Source organism: Erinaceus europaeus, chromosome 10 (genome assembly GCF_950295315.1).
Source record: "Erinaceus europaeus chromosome 10, mEriEur2.1, whole genome shotgun sequence".
NCBI classification, from domain to species: domain Eukaryota; kingdom Metazoa; phylum Chordata; class Mammalia; order Eulipotyphla; family Erinaceidae; genus Erinaceus; species Erinaceus europaeus.
The window spans coordinates 110,206,915-110,227,905 of record NC_080171.1 but is presented as its reverse complement, the minus strand read 5'-3'; the positions used below and the strand labels follow the sequence as shown (position 1 = coordinate 110,227,905).

Genomic DNA, 20,991 nt, shown 5'->3' with positions numbered 1-20,991 from the left:
CCCTGGTCCCCACCTGCAGAGGGAAAGCTTCATGAGTGGTAAAGTAGAACTGTAGGTGTCTCTCTGTTTCTCTCCCTCTCTATCTTCTATTCCCCTCTCAATTACTCTCTGTCTTTCTTTAATAAGTAAATAAAATAAAATAAATTTTAAAAATCCTTAGAACAGGATGGCAGAGGACTTATTGGGGGTTGTGTTGTTATGTGGGAAACTGGGAAGTGTTATGCATGTACAAACTATTGTTATTTACTGTCGGCTGTAAAACATCAATCCCCCAATAATGAAATAAAAAATAATCTTAAAAAAAAAAAAGAGTGAGAGACAGAGTGTGAGAAAAAGACAAGGAAAAAGGGAGAGATAGCACTGTTGCACCACTCATGGTCTTTCCACAAGGAGCATGCTCTGTTACATGTAGGGACCGGGAACTTGAGTCCAGGTTCTTGAGCGGGTAAAGTGTGCACTCTTTGAGTAATGTGCGCTCAACCAGGTGTGCCACCACCTGGCTCCCTTGTGTGCACTCTTGGAATGCACACTCTGTGAATGAGTTATCTCCTGGACCTCCTTTGAAACATAACAAAAGTTGTACTTTTATGAAAGAGAGAAAGAGAATACAAGAGAAAGATCAGAAATAATGAATGAGTTATCTCCTGGACCTCCTTTGAAACATAAGAAAAGATGTACTTTTATGAAAGAGAGAGAGAGAATACAAGAGAAAGATCAGACTATTGTTCAGTTCTGGCATATCTTATGGCAGTAATTGGGCCTGGGGCCCCATATATGTTAGTTCTACGCTCTACAATTAACCTGACATATCTTGTGGCAGGAATTGGGCCTGGGGCCCCATATATGCTAGTTCTATGCTCTACAATTAACTTGGAACCTGTTCAACATTTCTGAACACACTTCTTTATTTGATCATTAAGCAGTCATGGTAGCAATTTATGTAAAAGCTCACACTGCTAGCAATGTTAATTGCTAAAAGGATGCTTATTAGAGAAAGTCAAAATTTGTTTCTCTAGTATTTAAATAAAGCTATAGTCATCCTTTAAGCCTTTTAAAAATTTTTTAAAAAAATATTTACTTATTTATTCCCTTTTGTTGCTCTTGTTGTTTTATTGTTGTGGTTATTATTGCTGTTGTTGATGTCATTGCTGTTGGATAGGACAGAGAGAAATAGAGAGAGGAAGGTAAGACGGTAAGACGGAGATGGGGAGAGAAAGATAGACACCTGCAGACCTGCTTCACCACTTGTGAAGTGACTCCCCAGGAGGTGGGGAGCCGGAGGCTCGAACTGGGATCCTTATGTCTGTCCTTGTGCTTTGCGCCACATGTGCTTAACCCGCTGTGCTACCGCCCAACTCCCTAAGCCTTTTTATTTTTTTAATAGGACAGAGGGAATTTGAGAGGGGTGAGGGAGACAGAGATAGAGACAGATAGATAAAGAGAGATAATGATACCTGCAGAGCTGCCTCACTCACCCTCCCCCCCCCCCATGTAGTCTTTCCACTGCAGGTGAGGAGTAGGGACTCACATCTGGTTCCTTGTGCATGCGGTCGTGTGCACTCACCTGGGTGTACCCCTGCCCAGCCCTCATACTTTCAGCTTTCATTCTGAGCATCATATATATATTTATTTATTCTTGTTTTTCTTATTTTTTGACTAAAGAAACATTATTTTATTATTTTTTTAATTCCCACCAGAGTTATCACTGAGTTTTGGTGCCAGCACTAGGAATTCACTGCTCCCAGTGGCCATTTTTTCCTCCCCCCCCTATTTTACTTAAGAGGACAGTGAAAAACATTATAAAGGAGGGGGCAATAAAGAGGGAAAGAGACAGATAGGAGGGAGTTGGGGCTTGAACCCAGGTCCTTGTGCATAGTAATATGTGCATTACCAAACATTATTTTATAAGACTTTATATTTTAGGGATGTAATGTCACACTTCCTCAAAAACAAGTGTTAGCATCCATCATCAACTGTGATGAAGTATGACTTTTTTTTTAGAATTCTTCTGAGGTAAAAATTCAGCAGTTGGATTTTTTTTTTTTTTTTGCCTATGCACATAACACCTTGATACCTAGAATAAAGTTTAAGTACGATGAAATATATTAGTTTTGGTGATGGTGTACCTGGTTGATCACACGCATTAAAGTGCTCATGGGACCCAGGTTCAAGCTTGTGGGTCCCCCTTTGCAGGAGGAAGACTTGAGAAGCAGTGAAGCAATGTTACAGGCGTCCTTCTTTCTCTACCTCTGTAACCCTCTCTTCCTCTCCCTCTGCCTTCTCTGTCTCTATCAAAAAACAAAACAAAAAAAGTTTTATTTAAATAATACTACTTCAGAAAAGAAGTAGTGATGTGGCTCAGGAGTCAGTTAAAAGATTTTTATTTAATTTGTTTTTCATTATAAGTTGTCAGTCTCCTAAACATCAGTTCAGTCAACATGCAGAAATCTGGCTTACATTAAATGCACTTAACATACTTAAGTAAGCATAATCTTTTTATTTAAGTATGGTCTAAGAGCAATTTGCCTTTTGAAGTTTTTTTTTATTGTATTTACTTATTAGATAGAGACATCCAGAAATTGAGACGGAAATGGGGTGACACAGAGGGAGGTAGTCAGAAAGACAGCTGCAGCCCTGCTTCACCATTCTCAAAGCTTTCCCTTTGCAGGCTGGGACCAGGCGCTCCAACCTGGGTCCTTGAGCATTGTATCACGTGCGCTCACCAGGTGTGCCACCACCTGTCTCCGTAGTTTGCTTGTTTGTTAATTGATTTATTTTTATGATTCCTGAGCCTCACACACCTGCAGTTCCATCACTCAGAGACACACAGAGATGCTGCTGGGAGGAGAGACAGCAAAGCACCAGAACTTCCTTCACTGCAATATTTCTTCCCATGCAGTGACTGGGCTCAAACCCAAGCTGCACATGGTAAGACCAGGTGCTCTACCTGGTAAGCTATTCCTCTGAATCAAGAGTAGATTTTTAATTTTATTAGTAATTTAATAGTGAACTACAAGATTATTAGATAATCAAGGACAACCTCCAGAGTTCTCTCAAAGCTTTAGAGTTAGGTTGGTTATGATTTTTTTTCTTTCCAAGTTATTCCACTTCTGAACAAAACCATCTTGTAGTTATCTTTTACCTTGTTACTTACCTCACTAAGCATAGTCACCTCCAGTTCAGGACTGATTTTTAATAGTTGACAATTAAAAGGCATGACTATTAATGTTAACTTTCTAGCTTAAAAACAAAACATGTGCCTTTGTCTTCCAGGTATTATGCAACGGGAACCAAGTTCATCTGCCTTGGCACTTTCTGGTAAGACCACCAATGCTGTGGCTCAGTGTGAAGTAAGTACTATGCTTCTAGAATGTTCTACAAGCCCCTACAGAAATGTTTCTGTTGGCTTTTGCATTAAAACAGTTCTAGTATCATTCTGTGCAGGAGGATTGACAGAAGCACGTAAGAAAGAAACAAATAAGACTGAATGTTTAAGTTGTAACATCATCTCTACTAGATTAAAATAAAAAAGTGTTTATACTGTGAATCATTGCTAAACATGTATTAAAATGCACACCAAACACCTGTTGAAGCTTTTAAAAAATGTTTAGTATCTTTATTTATTTACTGAGTAGAGACAGTCAGAAATTGAGAGAGCAGGGGGGGTCAGAGAGAGAGAGAGAGACACCTGCAGCACTGCTTCACCACTTGCACAGCTTTTCCCCTGCATGTGGGGAATGGATGCTTGAACCTGGTTCACTGGGCATTGAAACATGTGGGCTCAACCAGGTGTGGCACCACTTAGCCCCTACTGGTTGAACCTTTTACTCAAGAAAAATGAGAAAATTATCGGTGTTTTCATATTGTGCTTTTGCTTGTAGTCATAAACTTCCCTTCTTTCTGCGGCAACTATTACCCTGACTCTCTGTCTTAATTTACTTGCACTTTGTAGTGTTTTTATATTGGATGTGTATATATATATATATATATGTATATATATATACATATATATATACACATTCCTAAGCAACAGGTTTTAATTTTATAATACAGGTAAGCAGAATTATACAGTGCATTTTGAGTTTGTGATTCATCTGTTCAAGTATATTTCTATTTCATGGTCCATTATATGCATACACTATAATTTACTTACACATTATTGAGTAAGCTTTGCATATGTGTTTGATCTCAGGGAAATAGAACCTAATTTTAACAGAGATTCTGATAAAACAGCTTCATTGAGGTGTAATAATTTACCAAAGTGATATTTAAATCATGTAATTAGATGACATATGCACAGATCCATGACATTGGCACCACAATCAAGGTAAAAGATGCATGCATATATCACTTTCAAAAGTGGCCTTGTGCATCTTAGCTAGTGCTGTAAGAACATTTAACGTAAAGAAAACCCTCTTAGATATTTAAGTGCATATGCAGTGTTGTTAGCTATAGGCAAAGTGTTGAATACCTAGATGTATGTGTTCATCTAAGGGAATTGTAACTTCATCTACTGACTTACATCTTCCTCTACCCATGCCCCATGATTCTGGCTGCTACCAGTCCAGACTCTGATTCTATGAGTTTTGACTCTTTTAGACACACGTAGGACCACACAGCGTTTGTCTTTCTGTGACTGCTTTAGTTCACTTAGCTTGCCTTCTAGGTTTACCCAGTTATTGAGGATATTGAAAACAGAGAAGTGATTACACAGGTGTAAGAGGACTAAAATGATTATATATATATATATGTATATATATATATATATACATATATATATATATAACTAGTGTTATGATTTCAAGGAATAGCTGCCATCTCTGTGAATTGAGAGACAAAATAAACGATTTAGGGCTTCAGGTCCTAGGTGTTTGGAAAAAGGGCAACCCAGATCTTTGAGGTAAGTCTGACAGGGCCCATTCACAGAGTACAGAAGACATATTTAAAGTTGCTGTGCACTAAACAAGAGGAAACAGTCACATATTTTAGATTGTAAACACAAGTTCTGTATTTATGCTAATTCCAGGGACTGGATGCACTACTCTTGGCTACTAGACAGCCCAGAACTGTATTAGTACCTGGTGACAAAAGACATTTTGCCCTTGGGCTAGTTCAGTGGGCCAATATGTTTTCTGATCTAACCTGTGATTAATTCCACATTAGTGAATAAACATAAGGAAAGACTGGTATTACCTATGCATGCTTGACCTCTATGGCCTGGGGAATGAGGAAGGTGTTTCATGGTAGGAAGAACCAAATGGAGTTCCTGAGGCCTATGGTCTTCGATGAGCAGTATTCCAAAGTGAATGTTATAATCCCTGCTACCTGGTATATGAGCCCTCTAAATCCTCCTGCCCATGAATATGTACAGAAGCACCACCTCTCTCCCTTCTTTTTGGGACTGGAGTGTCTTGGCTATGCTTGTCCAGAAGTGTCTTGGCTATGCTTATTCCAGAAGCATATAACTTGTCTGATCCCATAGGTTCACAGATGGAATTCGGTCCCAGCATGAATTGTACCTTGAGTGTTGCCCTTAATGAATCTAGCAGATATTTAGATGAGAGATTTGGACTCAAGACTGTAGAGTTGATGGTTAAACAAGTTAGATTTTTCCAGGCTAGGGCAGAAAACTATGCTTGTTGAGTCCTGTGCTCTCCTGGCTAAGCCACTTCCCTGGCCTTGGGCAGAAGACTATGACATAATCTGTGTCTACCCCAAATACTTAAGTTTGAACATAGAGTTTTTAGGACTTAATTAAGGTTAGATGAAGTCATTAGCGTGGAGCCCAAGTCCAATGAGATTTCTAAAAAGAGTAAGAGAGAAATCTGCCCTCCTCTCTCTGCCATAGAAGGATGTAGCAAGAATGCCGTCAACTGCAAACCAGGGAGAAAGCCCTTCACTGAATGCAACCATGCAGCAGCACAGAGGCTGGAAGAGGGCTGGATTGCAGCTCCTTTCCTGAAAATTGGGGTATCCTTAGGCAAGGCGGGCGTGGGGGGGGGGGGAGGAGAGCCTGGCTAGACTGCAGCTTCTCTCCCCAGATTAAAGGGAGGAGGGAAGGAGAGAGATGGGAGGAAGTGTGGGGCTCAGTCCTCACCCCAGTGTGGCGACCACTTGGCTCCGTCACACCCTTATATATTTATTTATTTATTTATTTATTTATTTATTTAATTTAAGAAAGAAGACATTAACAAAACCATAGGGTAGAAGGGGTACAACTCCACACAATTCCCACCACCCAATCTCCATATCCCATCCCCTCCCCTGATAGCTTTCCCATTCTCTAGCCCTCGCGGAGTATGGACCCAGGGTCATTGTGGGATGCAGAAGGTAGAAGGTCTGGCTTCTGTAATTGCTTCCCCGCTGAACATGGGCGTTGACTGGTCGATCACTCCCAGTCTGCTTCTCTCTTTCCCTAGTGGGGTGGGTCTCTGGGGAAGCGGGGCTCCATTCCAGGTGGTCCACTCCCCAATAAAGTCCCCATACCTAGATATAGACCGTCACCTCTTTTTAGCTTGATCACCAGCTGCAAGCAGCTTCTCCTGGTTGACCCCTCCCAGTCACAGAGAACTTGCTTTGATTCGTGGCGGCTGCCAATCACAGAGCACAGCGGCTTTCTAGTTGCTGTCTCCCGGCTGGTTTCTGGGGCTGGGCTAGGTGGAGGGCGGGACTGCTGTGGGTGAGTCCTGGAATGTTTGACTGGGTTGACTACCAATGCTCTTGGGTGGGCTTTCTGGGGGAAGCATGTCCCAAGATAGAGAGAATGGGGGCGAGAGGGGCTCAGTGGAGAGACTGAAGGAATGAAATGAGATGGGAGTATGAACAGGACAGGATGAATGAAGTAGTTGGGTGAAGGAAACAAACAAAACAAAAGCCTGTGAATACAAATAGAAATCCAGTGGATACAAAAAAGGTCATTCCCTGTCCTTTCCAGCATCTTCTTTCTCCTAAGGTCAGGATTAGGTGGCCTATTCGATGCCTGCAAAGACTCCTCAGCTTCAGTCCCATTTTTGCATCCTGCTGAAAACTCCATATCACCCTCCTTTACTTGCTCTGTTTAAAATGCCTTCTTTTCCCAAGCCAGGTCTCCCCAATAATCTGAGGCATACTGGGGGCTGAGTATGGGGTTGCCCAAAGAGAACCACCTCACCCCTCCCCTGCGAGTGCTCTAAAGGAGGTAAAGGGGAAAAAAAAAAAAAGGAATCAAGCTGACACCCTATTCTTAGACTTCCAGCTATTAGCGTTGTGATAAGTAAATGTCTTTTGCTTAAGCCACCCAGTCTGTGGTATTTTGTTTTGGCACTTTGACCTCAGACATTTCTCAAATGATTTTTTTTTGTGTGTGTGGCTGGTGCAGTCTGATTTCAAGAGGCGATAAACACAACAGTAGAAAAATCACAGTTTAATCTTTCTTATAAATGTCAAGAATTATTTCTAAAATTTGCATTATGTTGGTTTTGTGAGAATAGAGCTTTTTGTCTTAACTGAAAACACAGCTTTAAATCTAAGTGACAATTTAAATGATTGTTGAGGGCAAACCTCAAAGGTATACAATCCAGAATTTTGGCTGGGAATACAAAAGAATTCTTTGAACTGTAGCTTGAATTTTAACAAGGACATGCATGACTTCAGCTGTGTTTATAACACTGCCGTTCTTTGGAACAATTAAAAGATTGCATACTTTCTTTTCAGTATGCATATATATATTTTAACATCTTATTTATGTATTTTAACGAGAGAGATCAGAAAGAGAAAGCCGCCAAAGCACTGCTCTGTTTATGGTGGCGCTGGGATTGAACCTGGGAACTGAGAGTCTCAGTTATGAGAGTCATTTGCATAACCATAATGCCATCTCCCCAGCCCAGCTTTCAATATATTTTACAGTTATTTCCTAAGGTAAAGAATCTTTGTGAAATATATATGAATCTAACCTTAAAAAAAACCTCTTAGCTATACAATGGAAATTCTAATGAAATGTTGAACATTCAAGAATTGTTTTAAAAATTTTGCTAAACTGAATGTAGTTATATATAGAAAAAATAATGTAGCATGACCAACTTGGTATCATTTCAGTAATGCAGAACTTAATTGCAAAAATGAACCAGTATAGCATAATAAGAGATTAAAACTGACAATCATAATTAAAAATATTAAAACATTATGATACAATTTAATCCTTTAGTGATGTCAAAACAAAAACCTGACTCCAAGTTAGAAATACAAAAAAGAACTTTCTTAATCTGATGGGATCAACAACCAAATTTATAGCAAACAACATATGGTGAAGAATGGAAACTTTTCCAGTCTATGTTTAGGGACATGAAAATGATGCCCATCATTACCATTTCTACTGTTAACTAACATAGATACTGCTATGAAGAGGATGCAAAGTCTAGTAAATTTATTAATGCGATTCCTCAGAGCCAAACTGATACGCTCAGGTTCAAGAGACCAATAGCAGATTTCTTTGAGTTTGGCACTCACCCTCAAGAGTTTTGATTTTCATTTACATAAATAAGTTACAGGGGGAAAATGTAGTTTTTTTCTTACTATTGGATAGAAATAGAAATTGAGAGAGGAGAAAGGATAGGGAGGGGATAGATACAGAGAGACCCCTGCAGCCCTGCTTCACCACTTGTGAAGCTTTCCCCCTGACCAGGGGCTTGAACCTGGGTCCTTGTGCACTGCAATGTGTGCTCTTAACCAGTTGCAGCACCACCTGCCCCCCCTTTTTTTTTTAATAAAGTAAGTTACCTAGTTAATTTCTAAATATTTTCAGTTATCTAAAGGATCTTTCTTTCTTTCTTATTTCCTTTCTCTCTCTCTTTCTTTCTTTTTCTTTCTCCCTTTCTTTCTCTCTCTCTTTCTTTCTTTCTTTCTTTCTTTCTTTCTTTCTTTCTTTCTTTCTTTCTTTCTCTCTCCTTTTTTTGACCACTGGGATTATTGGTGGGACTCAGTGCCAGCAAGACTGCACTGTTTACAGTGGTCTGACCCCCCTCTAGATAAAGGGTGGAGATAGAGAGGAATAAAGAACCAGAAAGGACAAGGAGAAACATGACAGCACTATTTTATGATTCATGAAGCTTTTTACCCTGCACATGCTCCCATGTTGTTGCTTGTGGCTCAAACTCAGGTCACTATGTGTGGTAGTATGTGCACTGAACCACCTGTCTGACTCAAAAAAGTTTTTTTTTTTTTTGCCTTGCACTACAAATCCACTGCTCCTGGAGGCCATTTTCCCCATTTTGTTTGCCCTTGTTGTTGCCTTTGTTGTTGCTGCCATTGCTGTTGTTGTTGGATAAGACAAAGAAATTGAGAGAGGAGGGGAAGACACAGAGGTGGAGCGAAAGATAGGACACTTGCAGATCTACTTCACAGCTTGCGAAGTGACCCCCTCTGCAAATGGGGAGCCGGGGGCTGGAACCGGGATCCTTACTCTGGTCCTTGTGCTTCGAGCCATGTGCTCTTAACCCGCTGCGCTACTGCCCGGCTCCCAGAAGTTGTTTCTTAAAAATACTTTAAAAAATATTTTTATTCATTTATTTTGGATAGAGGCAGAGAGAAATTGAGGGAGAAGAGAGGAGAGAGAGGGAGAGCAAGAGAACGCACCTACAAAATTACTTCACTGCTTGTGAGGCTTCCTCCCTGCATATGTGAGAGAACAGGCTCTTGAACATGGGTCCTCGTGCGCTGTAATGTGCGTGCTCACTCAGATGTCTCACTGTTCAGCCCCAAGAAATTGCTTTTTAACAAACTTAATTCACATAGAGAAAACTTTGCTCATAACTTCAAAGCAATCCCTTCACCTAGACTTAATAGGATCTATCTGTGTTTGGGGGGTATGTAAGAACCACAGGAGATTTGAATCTCGTTTCCTAAAATTATCTTTATAGTGGCTAGGAAATAGTTCAGCTGGTAAATTGTCAGACTTGTATGCCCGAAATTCCTGTTTAGAACTCCATAATCTCATGTACCAGAGCAGTGTTATCTCTGTCTCTCTCACTGTGCATCTCTTTCCATATAATAAATCAAACAAATCTTAAAAAAAAAAAATCCCTGTATGCTTACGTGTGTATTTAGACTACTATGCTACTTCTAACATGGTGGATTTGGGCCTTAGACTTTTCAAGCTTCTTTCCTTATTGCCCCAGGGCACTTTACAACAAAACAAAGAGCTATTGTCATTTTTCACTTCTATGGTATCTAGTGAGAAACCAGCTTTGGAAAAGGCAGACACTTTCTAATAGAGCAAAAATGTAATTTTTTCTCCTTTTGTTCACATTGTTTAATGTGAACAAAAATGCAGTATGGAGGGAATTTTGAATAATTAGAGTTTAGAAAGGTGACTGGCTACCACATCAATATATAAGAATCAATGTACATTAACAGATTGTACATTGATTAAACAGATTTACTACCAAGCTAATATATAGGATCAAGTATGCAGATATACAAAAATCAAGTGTGTGTCTATGTACAAGCAAAAAAATTAAACAATTATATTACAAAACTCCAAATACCACTATCGCATAAGACATCTATTTCTTGTTTTTGGAATTTAGAAATAAATTTAACTGTAGCCAAAAGACCTCTAGGAAGAAGTGTAAGTTTCCAAAAAGGGGCATTTGAAAAAGTCTAAATTAAATAGAAAGCAACATTATGTTGCCAGGACTCAATATTACAAAGATGCTAACTGTCCCTAATTTGATCTATTTATCAATCATGTCATGCTTCAATAAAGATTAAAAATTAAATATAACAAGATCCAATATAATGTTATTAAAATCCTCATTTAAAAAAATTTTGCGCCCCCCCCCGTTTTGCTGCCCTTGTTTTATTGTTGTTGTAGTTACTATTATTGTTGTTATTTGATGTAGTCATTGTTGGATAGGACAGAGAGAAATGGAGAGAGGAGGGGAAGACAGAGAGGGGGAGAGAAGGATAGACACCTGCAGACCTGCTTCACCGCCTGTGAAGTGACTCCCCTGCAGGTGGGGAGCCGGGGCTTGAACTGGGGTCCTTACGCTGGTCCTTGCGCTTCACGCCACATGTGCTTAACCCACTGCGCTACCGCCCGACCCCCCTAAAATCCTCATTTTTATAAAAATGAAAATTGAAATATCATGAAGCCAAATATTGATCAAACTAATAAATGAACTAAGAAATTCTGATGTATCAATGGACAGAGCAATAAAATGGAATAACATAGCTATGCACACCATGGATAACTCTCACTAGCATAACATTGAATGAACAAAGCTGGCACAAACACGAGCACTTTATGAGCAAAATTAAATTGCTGTGTGGACCCAGGCCTATTATAAATAATTATCCCAACTATGAGTACTGAAGTGTTTACTGAGTCTGTATAATCATCATCACTATTTAAGTCACGAGCTAGCCCAAATATTGGGTTGTTGGAAAAGTCATGATGCACTGAAAAAAAACTGAAAAGTACATCTTGCCTTTTCTGACAACCCAATATGTCTGCTTCTCCCTGGTGTTACAGAAAAATCAAAACTGCACACTAGCCTTTTGTGTGACGAGAAAAGCTTTACTTTGCAGTATTGTACACTATGTCACAGAAGGCCAAACACTATTGCCTTTTGTAAACTTGAGGAAACAATTATGAGTTACTTTAACAAGGCTTGTTTGAAGTTCTTTCTGGCCCTAATTCTTTAGTCTGTTGAAAAGAATAACTTCTGCACCCTTAGTCAAAGATGATGACTTTCAGAAGTGATTTCTTCCCTTTTTTCAGAATGGCAGAGGAGGATCAGGGTGTCCTTGCACTAAATATCTCTTGAGTGTCTCTAATTCAAATTACATTTGACCCTTAACAGCAAGGGTTAGAATTGTTTAGGCCCAGGCAGGAAAATAGTTTAATGGTTATGCAAAATACTTCTATGCCTGAGGCTCCAAAGTCCGAGGCTCAATCCCCTGCACCACCATAAACCAGAATTGAGTAGTGCTCTGGTAAAAACAAAACAAAACAAACAAACAAACAAAAAACCGTCCCGTCTACTTACATGAGTTTTTTTTTTTTTAACTTTAGATTCCACATTCACAAAATCAGCCAACAGTGAATGTCAGTTAGTGGGTTTGCTGTTGCAGAACCTTCAGATAAGGAGAGATAACTATAACTTGTACTTGAAATTTTGCCTATGGGAAAATTAGTGCTGCTAACACTGATTTGTTCACTGTAAACCATATGGCAAAGGGGGGAGTACTTCAGGCGTGCGGGGGGGGGGGGCATATTCTCAATCACTTCATCAGATATTCTTAGTGAAAGAAGTCTTAGTGTCAAGTCAATTTCATTTATTACCCACTGTGGATGAAATGGATCAATTTGCTCAATTTCTTTTGAGGCCAGAGCATGCCCATATGGAGTAGAGCGAGCAACGGGCATGCACTACAGCCCATGCTGAAGAAGAGCTGCCTAGTGCAGTCACCCCTGCCCATGGTGTGACATTATGACTGCAACTTTATGTATTGAAATATGTCACAGAAAAAATACCCAAACAGCTATGTTGCCCATAATTGAGAAGTACTATTAATGTTCATGACTTTACTAGAAGTCAGACAGTGATCTCTTGAATTTTTGTTTCCCCTCACTTATTTTTCTAGACGGATCCAGTCAAGATCAACTTCTACATCAGTTCCAGGTCCACATCTCCATCCTCACACAGTGGAGATGAAGCTGACTCAGTTAAGGTGCCTGGTTGGGGCAGCATTGCTCCCCGCCTATTTCTTTGTAACAGAGCAAAAGGGAGATGCATGAATAGCATTGAGAAAGAGGATGTTTCTCTCTTAGTCCAAAAACAGTGTTTAGTTATGCACAGCCTAGTGGAAGATAAGTTTTAACTGATAACTCAAAAGATTGGAAACTCAAATGAGAAAACTCTCTCTGAAAAAAATCAATGGAAAAAAAAACAAGCAAAAATATCTGCATCTGAACAACGGGCTTAATGATATTGTCTACATGCAGCAAGGAATAAGAACAGGGGGCCACATTTATGTGAATTATGAAATGATTTGTACAGTTTGGCACAAACCAAAAAGGGACGTGATCTGGCAGGGACAATCCCTTCATTATTTATGTTGCTTTAATTAACATGAAAGAAATATATATATATGCATATTTGTAGTATCAAATCTGGTGTGTTGTATAGCTAATAAGTTACAAAATACATTTGAGACTGCACGTATTAAAATTAGATCTACTTTTTCATTTCCTACATAAAATAAGTCAATTTTCCCTCTGTTTATCAGAAAACATGATTCTCCATGAAAGAAAGTATTTTCTTCAATAAGTTTAAGTCTCTCCCTCATACTGTCCCTTTCCAGAAACTGCTGGTGTTGGGGTAGGGTGGGTAGCCAGGGACTGAAAGAGAGCTGGTGTAGGATCCTGAGTTCAATTTCTTATACAACATGTGCCAGAGAGATTCCCTAATTCTGTGTATCATTAATTTTTTTTTTAAATGTCATTGCTTTCCATCTCTGCACCTTGCTCATCCTAACTAACCGTGGCTGGGATTCTTTATTATCCATCCACTTTGTAATCCTAGGAGCTGTTACCAAATTTCTGTGTTTTAGTATGAAAAACTTTTGCTGTTGGGAGTCTTGACGGTAGCACAGCGCTCAAGGACCCGTGTAAGGATCCCGGTTCGAGCCCCTGGCTCCCCACCTGTAGGGGAGTCGCTTCACAAGCGGTGAAGCAGGTCTGCAGGTGTCTTATCTTTCTCTCCCCCTCTCTGTCATCCCCTCCTCTCTCCATTTCTCTCTGTCCTATCCAACACAATGACAACAATAACAACAACAATAATAACTACAACAATAAAATAACAAGGGCAACAAAAGAGAATAAATATTTTTAAAAACTTTGCTGTGGCTTATACCCAGGTCATACCTTATTTTATTTATTTATTTTTTATATTTATTTATTTATTTATTTATTTATTTATTCCCTTTTGTTGCCCTTGTTATTTTATTGTTGTAGTTATTGATGTTGTCGTTTTTGGAGAGGACAGAGAGAAATGGAGAGAGTAGGTAAAGACAGAGAGGGGGAGAGTAAGATAGACACCTGCAGACCTGCTTCACCACCTGTGAAGTGACTCCCCTGCAGGTAGGGGAGCTGGGGACTCGAACCAGGATCCTTACACTGGTCCTTGTGCTTTGCACCATGTGTGCTTACCCCACTGTGCTACTGCCCGATTCCCCATACCTTATTTTTAATTTGGATCAAAGCTGATATTTTAATGACAATTTAATTTTACCTATTTTAATATTGTAACAATGAAACAGTCTCACCGCAGAGGATGGTACAAGGGATAACACATTACAAATCCATATTACCTACAAATTTAGCAAACTATTGATAAATTACCATTTTTTGATTTAGAATAAAATAGTTGAACCCATCTTATTAGAAGCTTGTCTTTCATGGCAGATTACTGGGTGATCTGAAATGGGTTGCATTCTTCCTATCCACTTTATTTTTTAAATTTTTATTAGTGACTTAATAATAATCAACAAGATTGAAAGATAACACAGGTACAATGCCATACAATTCCCACCACCAGAGTTCTATGTCCCACTCCTTTCATTGGAAGCTTCCCTATCCTTTATCCCTATCTGAGAGTATGGACCAACATTCTTTATGGGATAGAAAGTCTGGCTTCTGTAATTGCTTCTCCACTGGACATGGCCTGTTTACCTTCTCGTACTTTATATCATAGCCATGTATCATTCAAATTAACCAGATAGTTTTGTCTTATCAGCCCTACTAGAGAAGATATTGTTTAATTTTTATCTCCTTGATTCAGATTATAGATTCTGCTCATCTCCCAGTTCATACACCAACAATAAAGAGAAAGGAATATCATAGCAGAGTTCTCTTTCCATCTAAGGTATTTGATTTAGTGATGAACTTTATAGATTTCTTTAAAATAAGAATCAATTGCTTTGACTCTTTATTGTCACCCTGAAACCTAAGCAATTTTATGGTGGTAGAGAGATAGTTTATCAGGTAGGGCACACGCCTCCCCTGTGTACGGCTCATGTTCAAGTCCCAGCACCATATGGAAATGCAGCGACAAGCAGGGAAGCATTGGTGCTTTGTCTGTGCATCTGAATGAAAAAACCAAAACCAAACAAACAAACAAACAAAAAATGGCCTGGGAGTAATAAATCATGCACATACAAGGCTCTGGCTCTGAAAAAATTCTAATTACATTAATTAAAATCAAGATCAGATTTGAAACAACAGCAAAATATCTCACCATAAATTTCATAAAAAATAATCTTTTTTTTTTGCTTCCAGGGTTATTTCCGGGGCTTGATGCCTGCACTATTAATCCACTGCTCCTGGAGAGAGGAGGGAAAGACAGAGAGAAAGACAGACACCTGCAGACCTGCTTCACCAATTGTGAAGCGACTCCCCTGCAGGTGGGGAGCCAGGGGCTCCAATCAGGATTCTTATGCCGGTCCTTGTGCTTTGTGCCACTTGCGCTTAACCTGCTGCGCTACCGCCTGGTCCCATAAAATATATTCTTAAAGGTGGAACAGATCCAAGAAATGTGTAGAATATTTATTGCCAATTCCAGGGATTTCTTTCTTTTTTTAAAAAAAGTTATTTATAAAAAGAAAACACTGACAAAACCATAGGATAAGAGGGGTACAACTCCACACAATTTCTACCACCAGAACTCCATATCCCATCCCCTCCCTTGATAGCTTTCCTATTCTTTATCCCTCTGGGAGTATGGACCCAAGGTCATTGAGGGATGCAGAGGGTGGAAGGTCCAGCTTCTGTAACTGCTTTACTGCTCAACATGGGCGTTGACAGGTCCATCCATACACAAAACAGACCCCTTTGTGGGCCCCCATAGGACCTTGCCCTCAACTTGGATCAATAATGGTTAGAGAATGTTCCTTCCTCTGAAGGGAGGCTGGACAACATACTCTATGCTATACCTGAGGAAAATGGGTCCTGATATTGGGGCAGCTTGGGATTTCTTTTTTAATCTATCTATTTCTGCCTTTTCCTCCTCTACTCCCTCCCTTCTTTCCTCCCTACCTTTCACCAGGCCTACTGTTGGGGTTCATCACCTGCATGACACACAGACACAACTCTTTTTCTGTTTTTTTTTTTGTTTTGTTGTTGTTGTTCATTTGTTTCATAGGGTCAGCAGTTCCAAGGGAAGGAGAATATAGAGAGTAAGAGAGAAAGAGACAAATGTAGCACTACTTCACCTCTCATGAAGTTTCACTCCTGCAGGTGGGGGTGCCTGGGACTTGAACCTGGGTCTTTGTGCATAGAAATGAGTGTGTTCCATTGGCTGTGCCACCTCCTGGCCAGAATTTTATTTTTTCTATTAAATGGACATTGGTTGTTTCTATCAAGCCTTGTTTGGGAGTTCTAGTTGCAAGTGAACTAACTAGCTTACATCTATTTCTGAGAAAAACTCAAGGGACCTGTATGCCACAACTTCTTTTTTTTTTTTTATTGTTATAGTTGTTGTTGGATAAGACCAAGAGAAATTGAGAGAGGAGGGGAAGATAGAGATGGGGAGAGACAGATAGACACCTGCAGACCTGTTTCACTGCTTATGAAGTGACCCTCTTTCAGGTGGGGAGCCAGGGGCTCTAACCGGGATCCTTACGCTGGTCCTTGTGCTTTGCACCTTGTGTGCTTAACCTGCTGTGCTACCTCTGCCCCCCAGTCACTACTTATTTTGTGAAAGATTTTAGTTACTTATTTATTATTTTTTTTGTCACTGCTGGTGTTTTACCGTCCTGGGCCCACTTTTTTGGATACAGAGGCAGAGAGAGAGAGAGAGAGAGAGAGGAGCAGCTACTACAGCACTGAAGCTTCCATGTGTCTTAGTACCTCCATGTGGTAGACTGGGGTCCGCAGCCTGGGTTGTTGCACATGGCAAAGCGAAACTCAACTGTGGCATATATGGTGGTGCCAACGATGATTCTGAGGCTTCTGGCACTTCAGGTGTGCAAAGTCTGTGCTCTAAGGCTGAGCTATCATTCCAGTTCTCTTTCTCTTTTCCTCTCTTCACCACTCTCTCCCTTCCTTCTCTTCCTTTTCCTCCTCCCTGCTCCCCTTCTATCCTTCTTCCTTCTCCCCTTCTGTGCTCCTTTCCTCTCCTCCCTCTTCTCTTCCCCTCCCTCTATTTCTCCCTTCTCCCTCCTCTCCTTTCTTTCCTTCCTTTTCCCCTAGGACAGGGTATAGAGTGTCTAAGGATTCCTGAATCATTTGGTCTGACCCTGTCAAGGTAACCACAGACAGGACTTAAAATTCAATAAATCTATGAGTTTTTTTTCATAAAAACATTAAGTGCTAGTTAAGTTGGTAATTTTGTATGATCAGCAAGTGATGTTAAAAACAATTACATGATCTTTGGCAGAAAAAGTGTTCCCTACCCCTGCCCTAGGAACTTCTAGTTAAATATAGTAGACTTAAAAAAATGTATGCATTTCTGCTTTCTAATGAAATGGACTGGGGGGGGGCATGAGTAGGCAGCTATTAGCACAGTAATGATGAAAGCCAGAGGAGGGACCAGCAGATGAAAAACGTGCATGTCAAACGCTTAGAGAGGGCATACTGAAATCACAAGACGAGCCTGGAAGGACTCAGGGCTTAGAGATCCAAGCTCCCTTAGGAGGTGAGGGTACTATGCTGTGTGGAAAACAGGTCAATTGAAGATCTGCATGAGAAGCAAGTATTCTTGTACACACTGCTCCCAGCTCAGACTGTACAGCTGTCTCAGTGACAGGTGAGGAAACAGAAACAAGATGTGAGCAACTTTGTCAGCTAGGGCTTAAAGAATCTAGATTTTGCTATAGTTCACATATTACCAATTCACAATTTAACAGTTTTGAAGAAAAAAGAGGCACAGTGAGGAAATGGAAATTTCATAATGAGTTACTAACTTGTTGGCGAGTTTATGTGACATTTGCAATTTTAGTTCTTGGGGTTCCAGTTAGAAGTTTTGGGATGCCTTCTGTCTCAGAGTAAAATACAGTCTGTTTCTTTCTTTCTTTCTTTCTTTTTTTTTTTAAGATTTATTTATTCTCTTTTGTTGCCCTTGTTGTTTTATTGTTGTAGTTATTATTATTGTTGTTGTTGGATAGGACAGAGAGAAATGGAGAGAGGAGGGGAGACAGAGAGGGGGAGAGAAAAACAGACACTTGCAAACCTGCTTCACCCCTTGTGAAGCGACTCCCCTGCAGGTGGGGAGCCGGGGGCTTGAACCAGGATCCTTATGCTGATCCTTGTGCTTTGCGCCATGTGCACTTAACTCACTGCGCCATCACCCAACTCCCTACAGTCTGCTTCTTAAGAACATCTCTATTTATGAAATATTTTTATTGATAGCAAAACATTTTCTATTGAGGTAAAATGTTGAGATATTCTTTTCAAGGAGGAGATAAAAAACATACTGTATTTTGTTTTCCCTCTACAATAAAAATGTGCACAAACAGGCAGTTCTCATTCCATCCATTGTTAAGGAGTCATTTGAAGATTCAGCTAATCTAGAAAATGTCTTCTTAAATATTTAGAATATGTTACAATAAACAAAGACCATGATTTACTTATTTTGTTTCAAATATCACTTAAATAGTTCTTTCTTTTCATTCTCCCTCTCCTATTCCTCCACTAGGTAATTCTTGGGATTTTTTTTTGTTCAATGTTTTCCTATTAAGTAAGCAAAAGGGGGGTCGGGAGGTAGTGCAGTGAGTTAAGCGCTCATGGAGTAAAGCACAAGGACTGGCATAAGGATCCTGGTTCGAGCCCCCGGCTCCCCACTTGCAGGGGGAGTCACTTCACAAGCGGTGAAGCAGGTGTGCAGGTGTCTTATCTTTCTCTTCCCCTCTCTGTCTTCCCCTCCTCTCTCCACTTCTCTCTGTGCTATCCAACAACAATGACAGCAATAACAACAACAATAATAATTATAACAACAGTAAATAACAAGTACAACAAAAGGGAAAAAATAGCCTCCAGGAGGCAGACTGGGAGTATGGACCGACCAGTCAACGCCCATGTTCAGTGGGGAAGCAATTACAGAAGCCAGACCCTCTACCTTCTGCAACCCTCAACGACCCTGGGTCCATGCTCCCAGAGGGCTAGAGAATGGGAAGGCTATCATGGGAGGGGGTGGGTTATGGGGATTGGGTGGTGGGAATTGTGTGGAGTTGTACCCCTCCTACCTTATGCTTTTGTTCACTAATCCTTTCTTAAATAAAAAATTAAAAAAAAAAACAAATAAATAAATAAAAATAATTTTAAAAAAGAAAAAAAAAAATAGCCTCCAGGAGCAGTGGATTTGTAATGTAGGCACCGAGCCCCAGTGATAACCCTGGAGGAAAAAAAAAAGTAAACTAGAGGGCTAGCAAGACCTGGACAGTGCGCCTACTTTGTTTTTGTTTTGGTGGTGTCTTCCCCTCTGACTCTTTATCTGAAAAAGATGTCTCAGCACAGTGATGCTCCAGTAATGACTAAGTAAATAAACAAATGAATAAATGTAAATAAGGAAGTAAGAATATTTTTTTTACTATCTTTATTTATTTATTGGATAGAGACAGCTAGACATTGAGAAGGGAGGGGTGGTAGGGAGAGAGAGATACCTGTAGGACTGCTTCAACACTCTCAAAGCTTTCCCCCTGCAGGTGGGACCCAGGGGCTTGAACCTGGGTCCTTGCGCATTGAGATGTGCGCTCAACCAGGTGCGCCACCACCTGGTCCCGGAAGTAAGAATCTTAAACTTGGGCTAGGCAGTAGCACACCTGGTTAAGGGCTCATATTATTAAGCACAAGGACTGGATTCTGGTCCCGGGTCCCCGCATGCAGGGAGAAAGCTTCCCAAGCGATGAAGCAATGCTGCAGGTGTCTTCCTCTCTGTCCCCCTTTGCTCTCAATTTCTCTTTGTCATAGGAAATGAAATAAATTCAAAAAAATAATCTTTACTAAAATAAAAACCTTAATCCCCAGTGAGAAGGTGGGGGAAAGCTCCTCTTCCTTGCATATAAAATGATAGAATGATATTTTCTAGGGGAGGGGTTGAAGAAAGAAATCATCAGAAAGCACTTTTCAAAGTCGCTGAACCACTGATTAGAGTTGGTCTCCATGTTTTGTAGAATAATACGCACAGATTTTTCCTCACATCCTTTACTGCTCCCACCAAGTGTCACCAGTGCACATCGCTGATGGTGGGATTGATAAGGCAGGGCTGCGCCTGTGATGGTAAGGAACTCCCCCCCCCCCATCAGGACTGTACTTTTCTTCTTTAGTCTGCTAGGTCTGTAACAAAGTACATGGACCAGGTACATAAGGATTCCAATACCTATAAGGACTTATAAATATTGAAACTTATTGCTGATAGTACAATTAGTTCAGTGTCTAGTGAAAGCCCACTTTCTTGGTGTAGAGATGGTCGTCTTCTCAGTGGGTCCTCACATAAAGGAAGGGAGAAGGGGGATTCTTTGGCTCTCTGGGTTCTTTTTTGTAAAGGCAAGGAACCCCATTTATGTGGGCTTCACCCTGATGACTTAAGTTCCTCCTAGAGGTTCCCCTTCACATTTTGAGCTTATGTTTTCAACATTAGAATATTCAAGAGAAACAGATATTCACATCATTCCACTATGATATCAATCAGAGATTTTGCTGTCTTTGAATTGTAGAAGTGTGACAGTAAACTGATGAAAAATATCTAAAATACCTATGAATCTAGAAATCTCTTTCATTTTGGGAACATGCCAGGATCAGGAATGACCCTGTATAGCAGAATCAAAACATCTGTAAATTTAAGAGATTATCCCACCCACATCAGAAGCCACCACTGTAGCTGTGACCTAACACCCTTCTGTCAGAATCCCCACAGACAAAAAAAAAAAAAATGTATGCCTGGCATTCATATTGCTTCCAGCTTGACTCAACTTAAAAATTTAACACAAGATCGTCATCTCACTAGTGAAATCCAG

The 20,991-nt window shown here is 40.2% G+C and overlaps 1 protein-coding gene across 1 annotated transcript in view; it reads left to right on the top strand.

Annotated features, from left to right (window-relative positions):
- LOC103128973 (serine/threonine-protein kinase MRCK alpha-like) overlaps positions 1–20,991 on the top strand; it is a 57,603-nt gene that overhangs the window by 10,820 nt on the left and 25,792 nt on the right. Inside the window, exons 5-8 of the mRNA XM_060200505.1 lie at positions 3,274–3,350; positions 12,625–12,711; positions 14,823–14,906; positions 20,149–20,254. Coding sequence (XP_060056488.1) covers positions 3,274–3,350; positions 12,625–12,711; positions 14,823–14,906; positions 20,149–20,254 — 354 coding nt within the window. The remainder of the gene's footprint in view (positions 1–3,273; positions 3,351–12,624; positions 12,712–14,822; positions 14,907–20,148; positions 20,255–20,991) is intronic.